Below are 24156 nucleotides of genomic sequence, written 5' to 3' on the forward strand. Positions count from 1 at the left end.
AGCTGGCTTGCATCTTACTACTTCCTCTTCTGTCACTTCCCGGGTTGCCTTCCTCACTTTTTTTTTTTATCTCGTGCCAAACTCTTTCAGTCTGTTGAACAGTCACTGAACACCACATCTTTATCTTAGTAACTTACTCATTTATGACAGTCTTCTCAAAGCGCTCCAGCCATGCATCTCAACATTTTGTATTTACTCTTTTTCACAATTTTATCTCTGTGTTCTTTCAGTGTTTATTTCCCTGCTTCATATAAAAGCAAAAATCTTACAAAGTTTTCGTACTTGCCTTTGGCCCATGTATCATCTTCACTTTAGCCTGGCTGTTGCCACTTTTTCTTAGTGTCCACCCAATTGCATCTTCAGTCTGTCATGTCAACAAGATAACAAAAAGAGTCCCCATACAGGAGAAAATATCTTACTCCATTTAAACACTGAAATCCTGAGCATTTCCTGTCAGGGTACTTTGTATCGTACACCACTCGTACATCATACTAATCTTTACACTCCGGACTGCATCTTTTTTACTTCCTTTCTTTTGCTTCGTCTTACTGAGGCATCAGATATATTTTTGATTTATTAAGTAAAAGTCTACCTCTAAAAATGGATTCTTACCTAATTGGAAAACTCAAGATTCTCTTATTGATGAAACTTCTATAATCACTCTGTGCAAAGTAGTATAGCTTAAGTAAAATAAGGAATTTGCATTTTAGAATACAGAGTTATATTTGACTTTGTGCACAGTATATTTGATGCAACACACCATTGCCTCACTTTAATAATGCTTGCTGGCAAATATTGTCACAGGTGACTTTGATTTATGCTACCTTTAGTGAAGTAACAGTATATGTAAAACCAGCATCTATGTAATCAGAATATCATATACTGTAACTGCTTTCAATAAATTTTGTTTCTAAAGCTTAGAAGTTTGGTAGAAGAATTGTATTAATTATTAATAGAAATCTAAAGAGAATTGCAAGTATATTTAGGTATAGCTATTCATTTTAACGTACTTTATCTTGTTTCAGCAATAAATCGTGGTGATGTGAAGGATTCAGACATTGATCTCATCATGGACTCCATTGTAGATAGCCTCTTCTCTGTTTTCGTGAATTTAGGTAAGAGTTATTTACAAGATTCTTGTGGTAAATGATTTGACACAACGTGGAAGTTTAGTGTTAATAAATTATAAGATGTTTTTGGAGTACAGAAAAATTCATTTGAATTTAGCAAGATTACACGATGTTTTTTTTATATTCAGTCAGTCATGTGTCAGGCAAAAGACATTACCTCTAGCTTGCCTGGATTGAGGCAAGTTACTACAGCAGTGGTGACATTTACACCTTTATCTTTTTAATAAAACATTAACTTTGAAGCTTTTAGAGATGCAACCTGAACAACACTTTATTGAAAAGGTAGATTCTATCAAAGAAATAATGTAATAAATTGTGACAATAGCAAAGAAAGTCAGTGGGAAAGTATCTAAAGATAAGGCCCTTTAACCAGTACCACTAAAACTGAGTTAACAAAAAGTGACTTGACAAAGCTAACCCAAGAAGAAGAAGAATTCTGACCTCTCCTTTACAAAATTAAGGTATTGTCCAAGAATGGTTTCTTAATTTTGTAAAGGAGAGGTCAGGATTCTTCTTCTTCTTGGGTCAGCTCTGTCAAGTCACTTTTAGCTAACTCAGTTTGGGTGGTATAGGATCTACCTTTTAAATAAAGTGTTGTTTAGGTTGAGTGTGTTGTCTCAGGCTTATAGCTTTCATGGCTTGAATGATATTTATAAAGTTTTTGTATCTTCACTATGTTTTCTTTTGTGAATCATTTTCCATAGCCTGAACAATTCTTCATAGAGTAGCTAATGTGGTGACCTTTAACACCTTTATTATTCCCTGATCTGGAGGTTGGAGTAGAGACATATTATTGTAAGGGTCAAACAGATGACTTCAACACTTTTGGTGTAGAACTCATGGAGATTCTGGGTGGCCAGGGGAATTATTCAATTTCTGTAAGACTGTAAAAAACAGTCCCTTACCAGCAAGGTATCTTGTGAGGTCTGGTCAGTTAGAGGTGGCTAGTCCCATTTGTACCTGCCCAGCCATCTTGAGTCCTAGCTCCTTGACAATATAATACTTTGGTGAACAATGTCTGTTTTGATCCAGCATTGAAGAACACAAGCATTTCCAGCTATTTACATTCTCCTGCAAGGTAAAAGTGCCAGTAGTGAGGGCTACAGTTTGTAACTCACTTGCAACTTCAGTAATGACCTGGCTAGTGCGTGTTATCATGACGGAGGGCTTTCCTCTTAGAGCTCCTGGGGTACAGCCACATTGGGCAAAGTGTGATCTCTGCTCTCAAAATTTTGACACGTAGTGTAATTGAGACAAGCTGAAATAGAACACAACCTCCTTGGCAGAGATAATAAAAAATAAGTAAATGAATAAGAGCAGCAATAAGGAATAAACAAAGGAATGTATGCCGGAAGTAACTGCAACGAAGGGTGTCTCCATAGATGACCTAGCAGCCAAAAATAGCAGCACAGATTCTCCAGTCAATAAAGCAAAACTCTTGAAAAGAGATTTTGAGCACTGATGATTACCACAGAAAATGGTTTATGTGTTATCTTAACTGGTAGCTTATGTTATGTGTTTTTAGGAAATGATGATGTCACCTGCCTACATTGTCTCTCATGATAGTATATATACAGTAAATGTTTATTTTATTTACATGATGTTTTAAGTGTTTTTTACAACTTTGAACTCAGACTTGTAATTTAATTATTTTTTTACATTTTAACTACATATGTATATATTGAAGTTTGTCTCTGACAGGTCAGGTTCCAATTATCCGTTGTCAAAGAGGGAATGCAGCCGAAAGTGTTGGTGAAAGATTAGACAAGAAATTAAGAGAGAACTTGCGTGATACAAGAAATTCATTTTTCACTGGTTTCAGTACAGATTCATTTGCTGCTGGACAACTCAGGTAAGGTCATTTTGGGTGGTCAAGTATTTTAATTCGGATATTGTTGGTAAACAATTAACCATTGTTTTATTTTTGCTGAACCTTATACAAAAGTTCATTTGTGCGTCTTAGAATTTCAGCTTTCCAGGTAAAGAAATGCAAAGTAACAGCTCTCATACTTTTGCCCTGTTAAAATAGAATAACTTTGAGTTCCCTTATTTTCCCTTTACTTCTTCCTGCTTCTTCCTAATGAGCACCATATTCTTTGGAAACTTGAATTTCAAGTCATGGCCCTTGTGGGATTGCTCTGTATGAATAGATTTCATCTACTGAATAATAATAATAATGCTTTGTTGGCTTATGCTCAGAGCTTCTAGTGTCATATGCTGTGATGGACTATGGAAGAATGTAGGGCATGACTCTCAGTAGTGAAATCAGTGATGGGTAATTCAAAATTGATGTAAATTTTTTATTTGTAACTTTGATTGGTTTCATGTAGCATGCTTTATTATATCCAAATTTGCTGCCTTATCTCAATACTTCTGCTCCATCAGATTGATGTTATTTCTTGTTAAATCAGTCCTTCTCAGATATGTTTCTAGAACTGCAGATGTATTTCAACTTTGAATTGCAAAAGCCTCTCAATGGTCACCTTCAAGAAGCTATGCTGTATTAAATCTAGATACACTGTTGACTTAATTATTTATTTTTAACTTTAGTGTGGCAGTAATAATGTCAGCTAGGCTTCTGTGAACACCAGAGGACTTGGAAGAACTATACCTACCTGGATAAGAGCTATGAGGAGGGAGGCTGGAGATGAGTGGAGATTCATGAAAGACAAAGCACAGGAAAGACATGACGGGCAGAATTTTATTGAAACCCTTTGCATCACATGCCTTTGGAGGTGATGATTATGATGATGACCTTATAGCATAGTTTTACAGCCTCTTTTCTAGTATGACAAGCAACATATGCAATGAAAATCAAACGAGAAAAATAAAAGATGTCTAGGACCTGCATGCTTGGCAGTGCTGTGCTACTGAGCACAGTATGATCTTAGTGCCAAGGAGAATATAACACGAAATCCATCAATAGTGATATGGAAAGATGGAACATATGTAAAAGATGAAAATAGAAAAATTAAAGTTTAAAATAGATACTGTAATGGATGCAACAGCATTTTTAAAACCTGAATGGCAAAATTGATATGTACAGGAGGATGTTCGCACAAACAGATGGACTAATAGACATCATAACAGCTCAAGAGATCAAAAGGGTCCTTGTAACAGTGAAAAAATGGGAAAGTCCCAGGACTAACCGTTGTAGTGAGTGGCTCAATAAAAGCAGGAGGAGAGCCAGGCATTCGTGGGATTAATAGAATATATGAAAACATGTAAAGGAAGCGCTAGGACCAGAAAAATGGGAAAGGAGTCTTACAGTATCATTGCACAAGTGAAAATGGGATGAACTGCACTGTGGAGATTCCAAGGAAAATAAGACTACTCGACTACTCTATATAAATGTAGAAAAGGTGTTATAGGAAAGGTTGCGAAAAAGAACTGTTAATGGTCAATTTGGCTTCATGCCAAGGAAATCAACAAAAGAGCAATCTGTATGATATAACAACTATTGGAAAAGTACCATGCAAAGAGGAAGAAATTATAAAATTCTGAGTTTGTTTTTCATTATTTTCATTAATTTTCAAAATTTTTTATATTTTCAATCATGTTTTGTCCAGTTCATCTCACCAACCATTATATGTTGATTTTTCTCTATGGTATTGAATAACTAGTGTGATCGTTTTGGATTGTAATATGAATTCTTCACATCCTTGAAGTAATTCAGGAGATGTGAGTTCCCATAATTTTAACCAGTAAGATGTCCAGAGTTTAATTATGTGGTCAGGAATAATGCATAATGGAGTTGAAAGAATGCATTTCATAATTAACTCTGTTTAGAGAAAATGTGGTGGTATTTGATATTGATGGTGATGATTAATTGGCTGTTATATGAACTCCAGTAACTAGGTGCCATGGGTTGACAAGGAGTGCATAAGCCATCAAAGATGTTCGTTATTGTATACTATATTTGGAGCTGGTATACTGATTCAATCAGCATAATGTGATAATTTTTGAGGTTCTTTCAGCTAATATGGAATAGGTTTTGATGATTTTGTTTTATCCAATATAATATTAATTTTTTAAAATCCATTCACATACTGTATTTTTCCTGAGCTAGTAAATCTGGCAAATGCTAATATTGACCTTGAATATCTTTGTTTCAGTTTTCAGCGCCCATTGTTAGTGTTAGTGGACAGAGGTGTAGATTTAGCGACTCCTTTACATCATACATGGACGTACCAAGCACTTGCACATGATGTTCTTAATCTGAGCTTGAACAGGGTGTCTATAACCGAGAATGATGACACACATGCTACCAAAAGAACAAAGACAAAGGAGTATGACCTTAATAACTCTGACTTGTTCTGGAGCACTCATAAAGGTATGTCTTACTCATATGTTCTTAACAAATTGTGAACCGTCATACTTTTCCTTCTTGGAAAATTCTGTTAAATTTAGTCAGGATAAACAAACAGGTGTAAATCTCTAATCACAATGGAGCATAGTGTTTGCTAGAGATTGGATGAAGCTTCTGACCACAGGTAGCTTGCAGTTTTCCCTGTCAAAAGCTCTTAAATTCTTTTTATATGCAGCAAATGTGTGCATTTTGTTCACTATTTCCATAGTCTTTCTCCCACTTTGCCTCCAGTATTTTTGTAATTAAAAAGTGTGTATAATTATGGTATAATTGTTTAGATTATTATTCTTAAAATATTTTTTCATCATAAAAATGCAACATACTTGTGAGTTTTGAAGTTGGTAAATATGCATGTTTGTGTGATTAGAATGGGAATTCACTTAGCTGTCTCTCTAATATGAAATTGTCTTTGTTGGTTAGCAAAATTATACAGGACAGTTATTCTAGAATGACATTTAGGATATTCATTGTATCTCTGTGTGATACATCAAAATATAAGTTTCTCTGGTATTGGCTGTAGGTATTTACTTTCAGCCTAACTAAGCAGATCAAGAGCTTAACTCTCCAGTCAGGTTGACCCTAGTACCCATAAGGTGGAGGCTTCGAAGAATCTGAAGATATTGATAATGAATGTTATATTTGATGGGTCAGCAGTAAGAGCAGGCAGCAGGTCTTCCAGCCAGCCATTACAAGTACATCCTCAAAAGCCATGGAGAGCATTTAGTGGCTTCAGACCTAGTCAGGATGGCCATGCATTGTAACCTACAGTGCCTGTGGGCAAACAAAGGAATAGAATCAGTCAGAATCTGAATTGCAAAGAAAAAAAGTTAGAACAAAATTGTATAGAAGCAATTGTTAAGAGATAGAGTTGATAGAATTGTCCACTCAGGAACCATCCAAATGAGGTCAAGCCAAGCCCTGATATAGGTCAAATGAGCAAAAACAGAATGAGCCTCCCCCAGAGAAAGACAAAGTTGAGTTGCAGAGATTATGCCAGCTAATTGATGCAAATGCTGCAGGGGGTAATGTCATGGAACCTGTTTTATTGGTGGCCACACAAAGCTAGAAGAGAAGACTTCATAAAAGGGCATAAAAGGGAGAGAATTTAGCTGGCCCATGGACTTCCCTCATGACCTCATCTTGTACCACTTGATGAAAACATGAAAAGTTGCACATAAATAGAGGAGACATAAGAGATCCTACTTTGTCAAATAAGAGAATAGAAACAAGGAGGAGATGCCAGTAGCTACAGTGGAGGAGGCATTCACCTGGTGATCAGTGTAGAAGAGGAAGACACAGCAAATACAAGTTGGAGGGCAGATGAGGAGTCAGTCTTTATATCTTAGCTTCTTCAGGAAGAAGGATTGACTTTACAAGAGATACTATTCATTGTGAGTTAAGAGCCTGAGATGGATCTTATTGCCACTAAAATAATAGTGGTAAATGTTATGGTGCCATTGGGTGTTGTGCTTAAGGTGCTTGCATAGTTATCAGTCTGTCGTTGGATACAACATAAAAAAAATGGCTGTTATATCTGTTAATAATGAGAAGCCATCTGACAAGGTCTAATTTGAAAGACTTGGGCTCTGAAGAAATAAGAGAGGATTTGGACAGGTAGATTATTATATATATATGCAGTATATATAATTTTCCTTTTAGGAATTATTACAGTTTAGTTGTTTTGTTGGATTGGGTCTCATGTTGCATTTCAGACTTTGTAATACCTGTGTTAATGTTCATGCATTTCCTCTCCATCAGGTAGTGCATTTCCTGATGTTGCAGCAGCTGTAGAAAAGGAATTGGAAGACTACAAGACAGCTGAGACACATGTGAAGAGTTTAAAAAATGATATACCGGATGAAGATGCCATTGACCTCCTTAGTGATAATACAGCAAAATTAACTTCTGCTATTACCTCTCTGCCAGAATTGTTGAAGAAAAAAGCAAATATAGATAAACATATGAGTATTGCTATGGGTAAGTTACAATTGATCTATCTTTTCTCAAGTAAGAAGATAAAATCTGAAGGGTCAGTAGACATATATTATTAGAAAGATTCCGTATTACCATGGATGGTTGTCTAAATATGAAAAAAATATCCAGATTATCCAAAATGCTGAGTGTTCTATGACAAACCCTTCAGTTATATGGAGCCCTCATTTACAGTCTGAATGTCATCAGATTCATGTATTCTGGCTTGTACATTTATATAATGGACTAGACAAATGCAGCTGTTATGCATGCACCGTGATCTACTAGTTGATAATAACTTCATTGTGTTGCATGTGTCTATACTGTGAGCACCACGTAAAGTTTCCCATCTTTGCTTTAACTTTTGGAATATGTTTTCTATCGTATACATTTATTTCAGCTATTTTTGTTACTACCAGTGAATTAATCATTTGCTTTAGATTTTTTACAAAGAGTATTCACACTGGGTTGTGAAGTCCTTTCTTTCTTGGTCTCTCATCATTTTTGTACAGTTTAAAATTTTTATATATTTCTAATTTTGTTGTTCTAATCATTCAGTGATAAGTATGGTTTAGCATGAAGAGGTGAGTTGCTATGTAACATATCTCTTCTGTGTGTGTGTGTGAAGTATTGTTCATGGTATTTTTATTTTGCTTTTTAATGTACAATATACATATATATTACATAGTAAATCATTTATAACTAACTAAATAACTACAGTCAGACCTCTTAAAACCAGCATTCTGTGGAATAAGCTTGCAGGACTATGTTTATGTAGGGGCTTCATTTTTTAGGTATGTATTCTGTATTCTGGGATTTTCTGAGGTCCGGCAGTGGCCTGGTCCCAAGGTTCCCGGATTTAAGAGGCTGGACTGTACATAAATTACTTTTGTTGCTTTCTTTATACCTGATATGAGTTATGTTTTGTCTAGCTGTCTGTAATTTGAATCTGTAATACTGTGTTGTCTTTCAGTTGACATTATGTACAGTACTACTTTTTTAAGCCTTAGTGATGTATGTAACCACAAGAGGTTACAAAGGCACAGATACATAACGCATGCACACGCATACACACACCATACATAGATTTTTGTAAAATGAAAACCTCCAGTATATTTCTAACATTGTTTTTAACAAACATTAGTTATCTAGAGTGAGTGAATGAAGGGTGTGTGTGTGTGATTTAACTTTGTCGAGGGTTGGTTAACGATAGATACATTATCCGAATGTACTCTAGGACAAGATCAACAAACAAATGTATGCACATGTAAATTGTTTTGATATTTATTATGCCTGTATGTACTGTCGTGTTTATTTGAAAATGATTGTTTTCTACAATCCTAAAGGCTCATTTTATAAAAAAAAAAAAAAGGTTGCAAAATATAGTGTAGCATTTTGCATAATTTTCAAAGAAGTTTGCATGCATACATTTACAGTTTGTGAAGTTTTTCTGAATTCTTATCACAAGAATTTTAGATATTAGGAGATGGGACTGTAATGCATCATGTAAAGTATTGTTTTTTATTGGCAAAAAAAAAGATGAGTGAGAGGCTGTTGACATGATGTCATTTGATAGTGTAAAACTCAAATTATATTGGTAGAAAGGTGCCCAACCACCAGTTTTAATACACAATGGGACTTTTTGATCCGAATACCATACCAGAAGTTTTTCCGGACTGAAAGATGCCAGAAAATTGGATTTTGACTGTAATTGCTTTAGCTGCGTGCCCTATGAATTGCTAGAATGCATGCTGTTCTTACTTAACTCACTTTGCTTACTCTAGCTTTAATGCCTCCATTTTTGGCCACTTCAGTAGTGCTTGCTAGCCTGCTGTAGTGGTAGTTGCTCCTGCTGTACTTTCAGTCACTGCTTCTAGGAGTCCCAAAGAAGCACAATTGCAGTGGGCTTAAAAAAATTCTTCTGATAGCTAGCATCTGGTGCCTGAGGCCTCAAAAGAAGCTCTATAGTGGAGGTGATTGTTCTGTAAAAGTTAGATGAATTCTAAGGACCACTCATTGGATCAGTTTTGAGGAATACTGTTGACTTGTATGTATGTTATTGCAAAAGAAGGAGACTCCTGGTTAGGTGAATGATGTCATCTTCATAGGAGGAGGGCAAGGGAGAGAAGCATAACTCCAGAGCTCAAGGAGGGCTGTTGCATAGTGTAACGTCCAGCAAACTCTGCAATTCTGCAGCAGTTACTACCTGCCAGTCATCCTATCACTTGTGAATTAGTGAACCAGCCCAAGATATGTGCATTATTCATGACAGAAAAAGTCCATTCACTCCTTCCAATATCTGTTTTGCCAAAGTTAGAGGGGGAAAATAAAGGAGTCAGTATTTTATGTCTTAAACACTGCTATGGTCTCCTAGATGAGTCATCCTGGATCTTCATAGAGAATGATGGTAGCAAAGAAAGACTTGATATCAAGCTGCCCGTGAACCAGACCCATATTTGCCCTACAGAAGACGACTGTTGGAAGGTTCTCAGAGTCCTCCAGGGCTCTAGGATTGCCTCCCAAAATTCATTGCGTTAACTCAGAACCACCTGTAGACTCCAACATCAGCATTACCCATCTCTATGTTGTTTCAGTCAAGAAAAGAACTGGGTGTTACTGTGACCCATGAAGAAAGAATAAGCCATTCAATGGACCTGGTTTCTCTTACCAGCCATTAGTATTTCTATTTGTACTGCAAGACCATTGCCACTGTTGATGATCCTGCAAATGACTTTCTTGATACATCCATAAACTCAATCCTTATGCAGTGATCACAGGCCTCTCAGTAACGCAGGTATTTCAGTAATGTCTGGTTGCAGCAATGATGATGCCAGTAGTACTGCATTCTGTGAGAGAATTGGCTTAAGATTAGCACTGGTTCCTGTTATTAGCAGAACCAGTGATGATGGAGAGAACCATGTCTCAGAAAACCAGTTGCAGGGTGAGTTCTTGTTGCCAGATTTTCAGAAAAGTGGACAACTTGCTAAAATTTAGCAGCAGAGGACACTGACATGCCCTGTAATAACCATGCTAATGGTACGCAGGTGAGCAAATGACGGAAATTAGATGTCACTGCTTACACAAGAGTGGAAAACAGATGATAGACTCTTCATCCAGAAAGTAATCATTTATTTTTGGAGGATTAACATTCACCTGTTCATGATGTGCACTTTGCAAACAGCAGTCCATGAGCTGAATCATACCTGTGAAATGAGGATACGGCCAGATGATTAACAGCAAGATCTTTAACAACAGAATTGACAATGTTTATAGCCACATATTGGTATTGAAGGCATTTACAGGCAGTCCCTGCTTACTGGCAGCATCAGTTAACGGTGATCTGGTTTTACAGCACTCGTCTAACGACGCTGTAAACTGGATTTTTGGCATCGGTAAGCGGTTATCGGTGTTGGTAAGCAGTTTATCGGTGCCAATCTCCAGTTAGCAATGCTGATATCCGGTTAACTTCACCGTTAAGCGGTCTGTCATTGCAATTATTGACGATTTTTGGTTAGCGGCACTCGGCTGGGAATGGAACCCCCGCCGTTAACTGGGGACTGCCTGTAATTTGATCTATGCAAGCCATACTTTTATATATGCATTATAGAGTTATGATTGGAAAAGGACTGTACACTGTGATACACAGTGTTTGGAATTGTTGGATATTTATGTTCATTTAAAAAATTATCATGCACAAAAAGTTAATGTTAATATTTTATCTTTGTTGTTTCATTCACAGCTTTATTAAACAGCATAAAGTCACGAAAATTAGATGTCTACTTTGAAATGGAAGAGAAAATTATGGGCCGCACAACTTTGGAGAAACCTTTAATGGAGGTAAGATTTGTGTGCAAATGCTTTTTCCTCTCCCACTAGAGGAGTAAAAGAGTTTGAATGAAAATTAGTACAATAATTGAAGATACAGTAGTAGGAAAGGTAGGAAGAGGATGGGTGTGGTAGGAAGAAGGAATACAGAGAAGTTGAAACAAAAGCAATTGGTAATAACATGGATAACTTAAATTCTAGTGAAATAGCAGTGAGATAAGGTGGGGGGTCTGGTTATGGTTTTAATAAACAGCAAAGAAGACAAGATCACGGGATTTGTATGGCTTCCTTGGAATGACTCACATTTTAGCTACGGTATTTGTAAACAAGCCAGGTTTTCAACATTCTGAAGAGGAAAACGTATGGTTTGGTAGATTTCAGAACTAGTTTTGGAACTCTAGCATTTCAGCACTAAAATTAATTCAAGAGAATGCAGTACTTGGATGGTGTTGGTATAACAGGATTTTGTAGATTAGACAGTATTATATTGCTTGGTAAATATCAAGCAATTTATGCATTGATGAGTCCAAAATTTAATTTTCACTAATTGAATTTTTTATGTTTGCCATTTTTTTCGTATTGCAGATCATCAAAGATCCAGAATGTGGTAATGCAAAGGATAAATTGAGAGTCTTCTTGATACTGTACCTCTGTTCCAGCAACATGACTGAACCTGAATTTAATGAGTATTTAACGGCTCTGACAGAAGCTGGTGCTGACACTAGAGCCATTGCCTATTTGAAGCGTTGGAAGTCACTAATGAAGGTTAGCTTTCCTTTAGAAAGACCAGTTTTCAAGTAGTGTCAAAACTTTAAGTATTTAAAAATTTTTATTTAGTAAAATAGTTTTAGATTTACTTTTTAATTTTTTTACCTTTGTTACCCAAATACTTGCTCAAAAATCTATTTCTTACTACCTATTTTTATCACTGCTCAACAAAATTGGAACATAACTCCTAACTAAAATTAACATACCTTTTGTTTGGGGACAGCAGATATGTTTTGTAGTCGTGCAAGGAAAATGTTTGACTGAGAAATAGACAAAGAACCTTGACTTTCCCACAAGCACATATCTTGCAGTATATTAACATGTGCAGCCTTTACTGAAAGGTCAAGAGGGATGGTTGCTTGAATAACCAAGTGGTACATGATTATAATCAGTTAATTGTATGCCAACGTGATATGATTAGTTAAATCAGGACATAGGAAAAACAATAGAAGTTATGAGTGTGAGTAAGATGTTAGGGCAAAATAAGGGACATGATGAAAAGGAGCAGCATTGAGTGAATTTTTGTAAGTAATTATCTTCTTATGAATGCAATGTGTTCAGAGAGGTCTTTTTAAGTTGATTTGTTCATCAGGCAAAAACTGCTCTAGCCTTGCTGCCCAAGAACATATGTTTTATGTATCACAAAGTAGTTTAACAATTTCACCAGGTCCCTTTGAAACAAACAAGGCTTTCCTTAGGACCTGTTCTTAAATGAAAACTGAAAATCAGAAAAAGGTAAGCTCAAGAAGTTAGATGGCTAAGCGAGAAGAGACCTAAGGGAACAGATGTTTTTTCCATTCCCTTAGGTGTCCTTTGATTGATTGGACGAGAAGCGGTGCTTTCAACGTAGTATGGCCATTAGCAGTTGTTTTCTGGCTTTTACTTTTGGTAAAAGCCAGAGGGCAGTGCGGCTGTGGCTGAAGCATTGCTGTAAAGAATCTTTAGGACTGTCTTCAGGGTGCTTGACACTATCCCACAATCAAGTCCAGATTGGATAACTTTCAAGTGACAGATGCATTTTTCCTTTTACATTGTATGTTATGTACTCCACAGAATTTGTTTGTAATTGAAGCAGTTAAAAATAATTCAGTATAAATGGTTTTGCCTTATATACTTGACTGGTTGATCATCTGTCCCCTTCTTTGTTGAGCTCAATCTCCTGTTAATCCATGGTCTGATTACTTCTGCTCCTCAGCCAGTGGTAGGAATTGATTCCAAGGAAGGAGTTTTGTGCTAAGAAGACACACGTTTTGGGTGCAAAAGTCTAATTCTTTAACAACATTCTTAACTTTCTTGAAGTCATAATAGCCTTCAGTGAAAAGAGCAGTCTTTTTAGCTTTTATCTTAAGTTGTATAAGAATTTTATGTCCAAGAAACAAAGATTGTTGTAGACTTTGATATTATAGTTTTAGTGACCAGCATGGTTCAGCTATCCAAAATCAGAAAATATCTTTAAGAATGTCCCTACTTATTATTTATTGCCTGTAAAACCTGTGTATAAACCTATTACTGTATTTTACAGGATTCATTTTCATATGGTTAAGTATAGTAGAGTATTAATATCAGGGCAAAATTTCAGATTACTGCCGGTGCTGGGATGTCTGAATATACTGGTGGAGTAGCCAAAACTGTCTCTATGTTCTCCAAACTTATGAATCAAGGTTCTGCCTTAGTAGTAGAGGGTGTCAACTTCGTACTCAAAGAAAACGTAAGTATAGAAAACTGGCAAATAAATTTTGACCCCCTCCAAGCCCTAATTCCTAATACAGTGTATTTTTGGCTACAAACATTGTAGTGACAAATGTTCTAGATTAAAGAATACAGTATATTGTCAATTTGCTCCTTGTTATTTGGGAGGTTTTGAAATGTTCTTATACTGTATGGTTACTGTACTACATTCTCAAATGATGTCTATGCTGATTTGGCCTTCAGACCAACCCTGTGAAGGTAAAGTTGTGACTTGTATTTGAGAAGTGCTTTGAGAAGGCCCTTACTAATTTGCTAACTTATGGATGAATAACTGATAAGTGCTGTGGTATTTTTAACTTCACTGCTATATTAGAATTATTTTAAAAGGTACAGTATGTTAGGAAATTTATGACTTTTAAGAAACCAGATAATTTTCTTGTTCTTCATTCGCACTTCCTGAAATGTTTCAAGCAACCAATGGTAGATATAAATTAAACAGTGTATAGACTTTTATATTTTATATCAAGTTATTTCTATTTTTTTTTTACAAAGTGTTAACAACTAATCTTTTAATTCCTTGGGCAATGTTCAGCATTTACAGTTTTGAAAACATTGCTGATATCTTGATGTGCCTTAGTAAAAACTTTCAATATAAACACACTATGATACCAGTTTTACATCTTTTCTCCTTCAGTAATTTTTCACTGTTTGTAAAAACTGGGATTTAGATATGAGCAAAATAAATCAGCTAGCAGTACTTAGGTAAATGTATAGAACCTTTTTAGAGAAATTTATAAATATGTCAGAGTTCATTTTAAAAACTTATGCAGTATTTAGGTACATTATTTAATTTTAAATTTTAGATTCCATATGGAAAGATGTTTCTGTCTTCAAATTTGCAGAGGAAAAAGTATCTCATTTTCTCTTCCTAATGAAAAATTGCAGATGCTGCCTTTTTATTTGTTTGTTTAAATGGCCCATTTACATAATTTCAGTCAGTCGTGCAAGTCTCATGTAACAGAAATGGCAGTAATAAAAATAAATGATGTAGAGGTTTTTGGAGTTTTTTCAAGTTTGTAAATTTTGATATTTATCATCCAGTTGACTGGTATGTGAAAGAATCTATGGACTCCAAAATCAGTTTACCATCTCAGAGTACCTAAAAAACAATGCTGGCTTATTGCAAAATCAGGAAGGGATGACCATAATTATTTTAATAAGTTCACATACAAGAAATTTGGGTGTGGAAACATTTGTAGATTTGGCAAGAAAGCTTATTCTTGCCAAATCAAGAAATCTTATTCTTGCCAAATTGAAAACAGTTGTTCATGCTAAATCACACAAAGATAGATGACAGTGAGAAGTCCACAGATATTAAACCTAATGGAAATTTAGCTATGGAAGAAGGGTGATTTTTAGCAGGGACCTGTATGACTTCTCAGAAGAGATGTGGGCCCTAAGAACCATAAGGATCATTCACACAATTTAGGATCATAGTGAACCTTCCCATGTAAATACTGAAAATATGAGAATATCATTCTGCTTTGTGAACAATTTCTGCAGTTTTATAACGGCTTAAAACTTGGACATCATTCTTGGGTTTGTGAATATGAAAGCTCTGTGCCATTTGTTCTGCTCCAGACCACAGAACTTTAACAACTGTTGCTAAACATACCAATAAATACCCTCAGTAGCAGATTGAAGAATCAGCACCTAAGTCAGATGCAGAACACAAAAGTTTAGGATATGTGAGAAGAAAAAGGACTAACATTTTACTAAGACATTAATATCAAATGAAATATAAAACCACAGACCTGGCAAGAAAAATTTACTAGCACCGTGAATATCTTTCAAGGCTAATACCTTACCAAATGATATAAAAAACTCATGTCCCATACATAGGTGCAGTGGACCCCTTTGCTGAATCTTCCCCACCTGAAAGGGATGGCCCTTGGTTGTCTTCTCAGGAAGTGTTTTCTTCTGATCTAGGGTAACATACCTCTACTGGAAAGCAAACGGATGCACTACTTGTGTGGAAGATGCGTAGTCCTAATAACTTTCCATTCATTTATTGCAAAATAAATGTAAGGATACTTACATCCAGTGGATATGATGTGTTTCCAGTAATGTAAATAAAATATCCAATAAGTTCAGTATCTTTGATATCAGCTTTGAGATCCACTATCCCCCTTGACAATTAAGATATAAAGATTAAAAGAAAAATGTGAAAAAGCCTATCAAGAATCTGTCTGTTGAAGAAGTCTTGAGTATATCTGAACAAATCAAGGGATTTAATTGGAAGACTACAGACAAGCCATCTTCCAGTGTTTTCTCTGCCCTCTTGTAATGGAACTGTCCAGGGTTAAGTGCAGGGGATGAGGCAAAAAATTGACAAATACAGATGTTAAAGACAAAGATGTGAGGAAATACTGATGGAGTTTTAACCTCAAGCAGGTAACTTACCCACTATAATCAGTAAACCCTGTAGGGGAGTACAGTGGTGCCATCAGTGCACCTCATGCGGTACACCGTAGGCATTACTTGACGTTCTTTGCAGCGTCCCTTTGGCCCCTAGCTGCCACCCTTGTCATTCCTTTTACTGTAACTCCATTCATATCCTCTTTCTTCCATCTTTCTTTCCAGCCTCTCCCAACAATTGTTTCATAGTGCAACTCCAAGGTTTTCTTCCTTTACTCTCAATTTTCCTTTCAGCACTGAATGACCTCATAGGTCCCAGCGCTTGGCCTTTGGCCTAAATCTTATATTCTTATTCTTATAATCAGTAAATAGCAGAATGCATAGAATGGTGGATGCGAACGTAGTAAATGAAAACTGATCAAGCCCAATGCTGAAACATGGATTCCTTCATATCGAAAGTAATTTTGACTTATGGAATTGGCCAGTCTTGCTTGATCCATGGATATTTGAAGGATAGCCCACGTGATCTAATCCCTATATGCACACATTTTAGAGTAACACCAACAATTAAACTTGACTTGTGTAAATTGACAATGAATATAAAGCTTTGGAAACAAATGAGATGAAGAAATTTCTTCAGAATCTCCATCATTTTCAAGTAATTTAATTGTAAAATTTTCAAAGAACTATGATATATTGAATAAAAGTATAAACCTTATTATTAATAAAAGGCAAATGTTCAGGGTGAGTTTTCAACATCTCTAAATAAATTAATTTCTCTGTTATTATTTCACCGGCTGATCTTTTGACAAAGGAAAATCTTCTCCATGAATTCTTCAATAGTAATATACCAGAGATATAGCAGTAATGTTGTAAATGAAGTAGTTTGTATTCAGAGACTAAATTATTGTTTTTTAAAAACGTGGACTGAATGGATTATTTCACCGGTGACACGGGCCCTAGAGTCAAAATCCTTTTATTAATAAAAGGCAAATCCTGAAGTAAATAAATTAATTCAGTTATTTCTAAAGTAGTAAGTTTCATCTTGAATAGAAGTGTTTAAAAAAAGTGTTTGATTTCAGAAACTGCCTATTACAAGGATAGTAGATCATCTCATGGAACTAAAAAACAGTGAAGAAGAAAAAGAATACCGGTACTTTGACCCAAAGCTACTTCGTCCAAGTGATAACACTGCTGCAAGTCGGACGAGAACCCCGTTCCAGGTTTGTATTGAATTTTTTTAAGTTATTGAAATAGTCATTGAGATTCACTATATGTTAATGTAATACAGCTGTTAATATTTTGTAATGGTTCTAGGTTCAGAGATGGAAATGGTATTGCATTTTGTCAGACCTCATTTTTTCATGCTATTAATTAAAGTAGTTGTAATAAAATAGAACTGTATTTATTATATATCACATTGTGATTTTGGCAATCTCTGTTCTTCAGTTAATGCAGAAATAGAATCCATGCATAATCTTTTAGGTCATCTGCTCAGAATTCTGTTTGTGTTATACAAACCCATCATTTATAATTGCCAAATTGTTTATCTTCATAAATCCTTGACCACTATTATAAGGTGATCATCTACTGGTTTTGTTGGAAGAAGAATTAATGTGCTTTCCAGCTCTTTGGCTCCATATAGGTAAGAGCTTCTTTGTGTCTATCTTGCTGTCAGTAAGTTTCTTATGAGACACTCATAGCTGATTTTTGCTTTAAGTATTCCTTTCCTTATATTTCTCACATGCCTCCTTTTTGGCAGCATCATTTAAATTATATTTTGTTCACATACTGTGAGAGGGTGTATAGTATATTCTCCTGGTAGTTACTGAGAAAATCTTATTCAAAATATTTGATGGGTAAGTAGTTGTTGGTAATGCATGTTTAAAAACATCCATTTAAATAATTTCAAAGCATTCAAAAGCCAAGTTATATTTTATGGTGGTAAGGGAAGTATATCACTGAAAGGTTCTTTGTCAAGTAAAAAATACATGTAATTTCTTCTTGGAAATGTTTAAAAAGTTTTTGCGTATATGATTTGAAGTACTTGGCATGTTATATTATTTTAGTCCTTTCAAATGCTTCTCTTAGGAAGATACCCTTTCCAATCAGGGGATGTTCTCTGGTAATTATCAAAATACTGTTTGCTATTAAAATAAGTGTGATACTAGTCCTGTTAAACATTAATATTTTATGATGTTTAATGAAATTTTCAGTATTTGCCTGCTAATATCAGTAGCATAAGACCTGGTAAGTCTTTGGTCACCCATGAAAATCACACTTGGCCCTGTTTTTTTTAAATTGTACTGGTAAGTTTTCTTGTTGAGGTAGGCTCTGCTGTCCAGTTACCACAATGTCCATTCAAAAGAAGATTCTGTGTCCTGCAGAGAATGACTGCAACAGTAATATACAATAATCAACAGTTAAATAGGGAGAATCCTGGCCTTATGCCCTCCCCCTCTTCAAATCCACCTATGAAAGTCCTTTGCATTTTTATGGCATTTAGTAAATTGCCAAGTTTTTCATGTGTACATATTGCTTTTCATATTCTTCATCTTTGTTATGCAGTGATTTAAGTTCATCTAATTTCCTGCTTGGTAAAACTTTGTCTTTAATATTCAAATTCATGAATCTGTCAAATTCTTCTTCATAAACTTCTCTTGCTGCCTAAAATTTGTTTCCCTCTTTGCCAATTCCATGGAAGACTGAAGTCATTCACATAATTCCACCGAGTCATTCAACATTGCCTTTTTCGGGTTTTAATTTATCCGTTGCAGATTTTATGAACAGAACTGCATCTGCTCTGATGAATTACTTAAAAAATTCCATGTGATATTAATATTAGGGTTGGCATCGTTGGTTTGTTGAATACAATCAAATGCTTAGGGGTGTATATAGGTAGGAATCACACTAAATTATACGTTGTCATGAGGCTGGAGTGACAACATAATTTCCCTGATCACGTTTTAAGGATTATGGATGGCCAGGTGTACTCTTTATAATGAGGATGGAAAAGCACAGCTTTTTCCTCCATAAACAACGGCAAAACCACTCCATAAATAAAATGGTAGGGGAAAGAAAAGATGATGACTTGAGTTTGTTCTTAAGGGAGTTTTGCTTAGTTCTGTGTCAAGTAGTGCTTGTCTTTTTTGTGTTGACTGGCAGGTCTGCCACAAAGTATCAGTGCAAGTTTGCCCTCCCATGCTTTGAAGCGTTTTGCTTTCCTTTCACTTTTATGAATGAAGTTCTGATTGGGTGTCTTCTTTCAGAAGAAGCATGTTTCATTGTAGTTGGAAGTAACACTCTAGAAGGTACTCTTTCTCCTTTATGGTCTTTTTTAGTTAATTGAAAAATCTGGCAGTAGCTTCATGATCAGCAAATGTGAAATCTTCTGTTCTATTATATTCTAATGACTTAATTTAATTCTAAACCTATGTAACCATCCTCTACTGGCTGCAAATGGTTTGGTGCTTACTTGGTCCATGAATTGATTTTGAGAAGTCCTTTTATAGGCAGAGCACTTTCTAATGCAATTACTATTCTCAGGAATACAGTTCTGTTCTTGCAGTATATTCCAACCAAAAATTCAACTTATTTTCAGTTTTGACCAAACACAGATCTCTCAATATTGACAACTTTTGTTGTTGTATTGGCAGAAGCATAGGGAGTGCAAATCTATTTTCATCCTTGAACTATTCCTCATATTGTAGATTCATAATTACTGTAAATTCTTGTGGCTTTTGAAACAAATTTGTATTTTGTAAAGTTTGTAGAATCTCCGTTTTATCAGCTAATTTTGGACTTTAAAGTGCAATGATCACAAGGTACATGATTATCACAAGCAGGATTGATTAAACTGGATGTTTGGAGAAGACTTGGCTGACACTTGAGGATTAATATAGGTGCATTGCCTAAAATTTTGCACTGTATGGAACAGTAATGGAAAAAATTACAGTCAATATGTCATCATACACATAAATTATGAATTCAGAGAAAGCTGATATCATTGTTTCTAAAATACACTGCCTAAGATATGAAGCACTTGTACTTATGGCTATTATTTAAGTTGTGTGTTTATAATAATTTTTGTGACCATTTTATATTTTCTTATTATTCATAATTTTTTAAATAAACTTTTCATTAAAGGATGCAGTTGTCTTTGTTGTGGGTGGTGGTAACTACATGGAGTATAGTAACATAGCCAGTTATGCCAAGAAAAAAGCTGGAGCTGCAAACAAGAGGGTTATATATGGATGCACAGATGTCATTAATTCAGAACAATTCCTTAGTCAGGTAAAATATGCAATGGTTTATATTTCACATATTAAAATCTTCCACTTTATTATGGTGTCTGTAGGGTAGGCTTTTTTTAATTACTGTAGGGATTTATTGAACATAATTTTCAGTAAAATGAATTGCTTAATTAATCATTCCTGTAGTATGTTATGAAAAATACCCAGTGTCCAGATTTTCTCAGAATACATTTTAACAAAATTTTGTAATCCTTGAAGGGATTTATACTTTTTTCTTATTTGATGTAATGAGTAGCTAATCATATGTCATTAATTTAATAAGTAGGTAAATATGTCTTTTTAAATATTCTTTTCTTACTTGAAATAACATGTTAATGGAGAAGTAGTAAAGCAAATTTTGAAATGAATTTTTCACTGCCATAAAGTACATTGCAACATTACTGGTCCAATGATTGTAGATCTTAAATTGAAGTTTATGTTTTATACAAATACCTTTGTAATTATTACCACATCTACAGTTTAATTAATATTTTCATTTCTTTTCCAGCTCACTAGACTGGGTGTTGAAATATCCTGAAGGAAGATAAATTATAGTGGATAACTGTTGTACATCGTAAAGAAATTGTATGCATGTGGGTGTGAATGATGTTGTGTTTTGTAACCTCTATTTTTTCTATACTGTTTGAGAAAAGAAATGGTTATAGGGTTGGCAAGCCATGTGAAAACAGTCTTGAAACAGTTTAGAATAAAGTTTTGGAGTCCTTTCAGTTACATAGTTACAGATTGTAACATTAGTTTGTTAAGCATCTGCCCTATCTCTGAATTTTGGTATTTGAATGTGTAGTGGCAGAAAAAAATTTGAAATGTGAGTAAAAGGTCTGTAAATAATTACTTTCTTTAAGTATTTATAACCAACTTTAAGTATGTATAGCCAAATTATGTTAATTACAGGAATGTGTTTTGTTTTCAAAAAAATATAAATTTGGATGGTTATGAGTATTAAATCTGCTCATCAATATGGTTAGAATACCAGCACCTGAATTTTCAGTGAAATATAACCTTTTTTTGTCACACAATGTTTATGTTACCAGTATTTCAGATATTTACTGTCAGATGTATGTGGAATTTCCTATCATACAAAACTGTAATAAGGGATTGTAAGGTTTCATGATTTCATTTATATCACAAGTTGAAGAAATCCTGTACTGTATACTTAGTTTTATTAAGAAATAGCCATAAAATCCTAGAAGTGACAATCAGTGCTTTCATAGATTTTCTATTTCATCTCTTTTAATCAGGTCTCAAATGACAAAAGAATATGTAGCTTTATCCAGTAGTATACATAAATCTTGTAAGTTAAACAAAGGATAGAAATTACATGACTTTCAAAGTATTTTTATTGTGGTATGATATGCTTCGTGCAATACATGAAAAAAAGCAAATACTGTACTGGACATTTCTGTACTGTTGTTGCTTGAACAAAATGTATCTTATAGAATCCAGAATTTCATTCCAGTAAGGGATCAGTGATAAGGTATTTCATTACTGATATGGGTAATTATCTTTAAATGCTCTTACCCAGAACCAATTATGAGTATTTTTGCTTTGCTTGTACCTTTCTAAGCCTCGTTTTCTTGTATAAGTATCCTCTTTGGTAATTTTTTTTACTACTTTATACAGTACATTAAATAAAAAATCGGTTTTTGGACCAGCCTTATGAGAGTTGAAAATTTCAGCTCGGTGGTCATGTTGAACTATCTGATATAATTAAGCATTGAAGTTTATACTTTCACTTACTTGTACTGTACATGGAAACCTTGTGCTGACTATGCCTGTATTCTGATGCTCCATTTGGATTTTCTCTAACCATTTTTTTATTTGTAAATGTTACTAATGGAAGGCAGTTGGACAACACTCTTTTTCAGCACTTATATCTTCCACCTATTGTGGCTCATTGCATCGCTATTGCCTGCATCACGTAACTCTGACCTTGCTCTTGGTAAATGCCTAAGTTCAGTGTGTGTTTATTATGTATTTTATCATGCAGTTTCAGATGTTATATCACTGTTATTTTTTAGGTTTATTATAAAGTACACTGAGGTTTCTAAATCAAACGCAATTTTTTATCAGATTTTATGGGCTTATTGTTAGTCTTCAAGTAAGATCAAAGTTGTATTCGTCTTTTAACATTTTGTTTGGAATACTGCAACTTTTCAGGTTATTCAAAAGAAGAATTGATGTGAGAAATGTACTGTTCATACTACAACATGGAATATTTTCCAGTGAGGTGTGACTGTGAATTTTGCCTAATACTGGTTGGTGTTGCGAAAGAAAATGGTAATTCCATGGTTAGTATTTGGCAATACTCTTGTAACTTAGTGGGCCATCCACAGTAGTAGTAGGTGCTCTGTCCATGAGGAATAATAACTTTTAATGGCTTAAGTTCCAGGTTGTGGTTGCATGTCTTCCAGTTTTCAAAATTAATATTTTAGTTAAATCCATACTAGTACTGTAAAAGATTATATCAGTACCTTGACCTTTGTATTACTTTTTCACTGGTGCTGTTACCTACTTGTGCTCTGAAAGATAAGTTATCTAAGGCTATTGAAAGCACTTAGAAGAATTCCTCAGCATCACAAAGTATCTTCACAGTTTTGGTTACATCAAGTTGGTTTCTAAACGTGACAGCATACGATGAATGTCTGTAATGAGCAAGTGAGGAATATATTTTTTCATCTTATACTGTTAAAAATGTGGTAATGTATTACAGATGCTGTGTTATGTATGTGAATGCCAGTATACAGTCATGTTTCAGTGTGACATTAGGAAACCAGTTTTCTAGCCAAAGTCAAGGCTCACCAATATTTCTACAGTTTGAAACTTTTACTTTGCACTTTCTACCTTAAGGAATTGTAAATTTTTAGTCTCTGGCTTAACTTCATCAATCATTGTTGGCAATGTCTGTCTTGACATTTCTGCAATAAAAAAAATATGAGATCAATTACAATTTGATTTATCTGTTTGCAAGGGGGTGCTTGTAGTCTTGAGTGCCGATATTATAATGAGAAAATTGATTATAGGGTTTTCATATATTTGTAGTATTGGATCTCTACTGGCAGAGATTACTTGGAATTGAGATTTTGTGAGTTTTTGTTCTTCATTAACTTCATGTAGCATCCAGTTTACTGTAATTTAAAATTTAAACTCCCATACAAGGAGTTTTCAGAACAATTTCTTCTGTACCATATCCTTTCCCTTTTATTTTGCTATTCAATCTGGTTTCATTGTTTCACTGGATATGTGTTTATTACTTGTATTGTACAGGAGACAACCAAGATTCCTTTTGTTGATTTTTTTTGTTATGTCAAGTCTGAATTATAGATTTACAGATATATGTAATACATATTCATTCATCCTTTATACCTCTGTGAGGCTTCAGTCAACAAAAAAAAGAAAAGAAAATGAGCATATTGTTGAAATGAATATTTTTTTAAAGATTTGTTTTTCACACAAACCCATCTTTCTTATACTGTAGAGCCCACATTTAGTCTAAATGTCCCCAGAAGCATGACAAATTTTTAATGGAATTTGTATTTTTCTCCTCTGTATACAGAACATGGCCTTTTAAGGAGTACCTTTAAGCATGAGCTGGAGACGGCCATTAAACTTATTGACAAGGGTGGTTAACTTACTGAGGGTTGAATGGGGGAGTATATCTCACTTACCTGCTGTC

At 34.8% G+C, this 24156-nt stretch overlaps 1 protein-coding gene across 1 annotated transcript in view; it reads left to right on the plus strand.

Moving 5' to 3' along the window:
• The window catches only part of Slh (sec1 family domain containing Slh), a 29924-nt gene extending 6107 nt beyond the window's left edge, over positions 1-23817 (plus strand). The window contains exons 5-14 of the mRNA XM_067087178.1: positions 1026-1115; positions 2832-2982; positions 5246-5463; positions 7258-7476; positions 11210-11307; positions 11881-12060; positions 13643-13771; positions 17253-17393; positions 20317-20463; positions 20971-23817. Of these exons, the coding sequence (XP_066943279.1) occupies positions 1026-1115; positions 2832-2982; positions 5246-5463; positions 7258-7476; positions 11210-11307; positions 11881-12060; positions 13643-13771; positions 17253-17393; positions 20317-20463; positions 20971-21000 (1403 nt within the window). The 3' untranslated portion in view covers positions 21001-23817. The remainder of the gene's footprint in view (positions 1-1025; positions 1116-2831; positions 2983-5245; positions 5464-7257; positions 7477-11209; positions 11308-11880; positions 12061-13642; positions 13772-17252; positions 17394-20316; positions 20464-20970) is intronic.
• The last annotated feature ends 339 nt before the right edge of the window (positions 23818-24156 follow it).

The sequence above is a fragment of the Macrobrachium rosenbergii genome, chromosome 43 (assembly GCF_040412425.1).
Source record: "Macrobrachium rosenbergii isolate ZJJX-2024 chromosome 43, ASM4041242v1, whole genome shotgun sequence".
NCBI lineage: Eukaryota > Metazoa > Arthropoda > Malacostraca > Decapoda > Palaemonidae > Macrobrachium > Macrobrachium rosenbergii.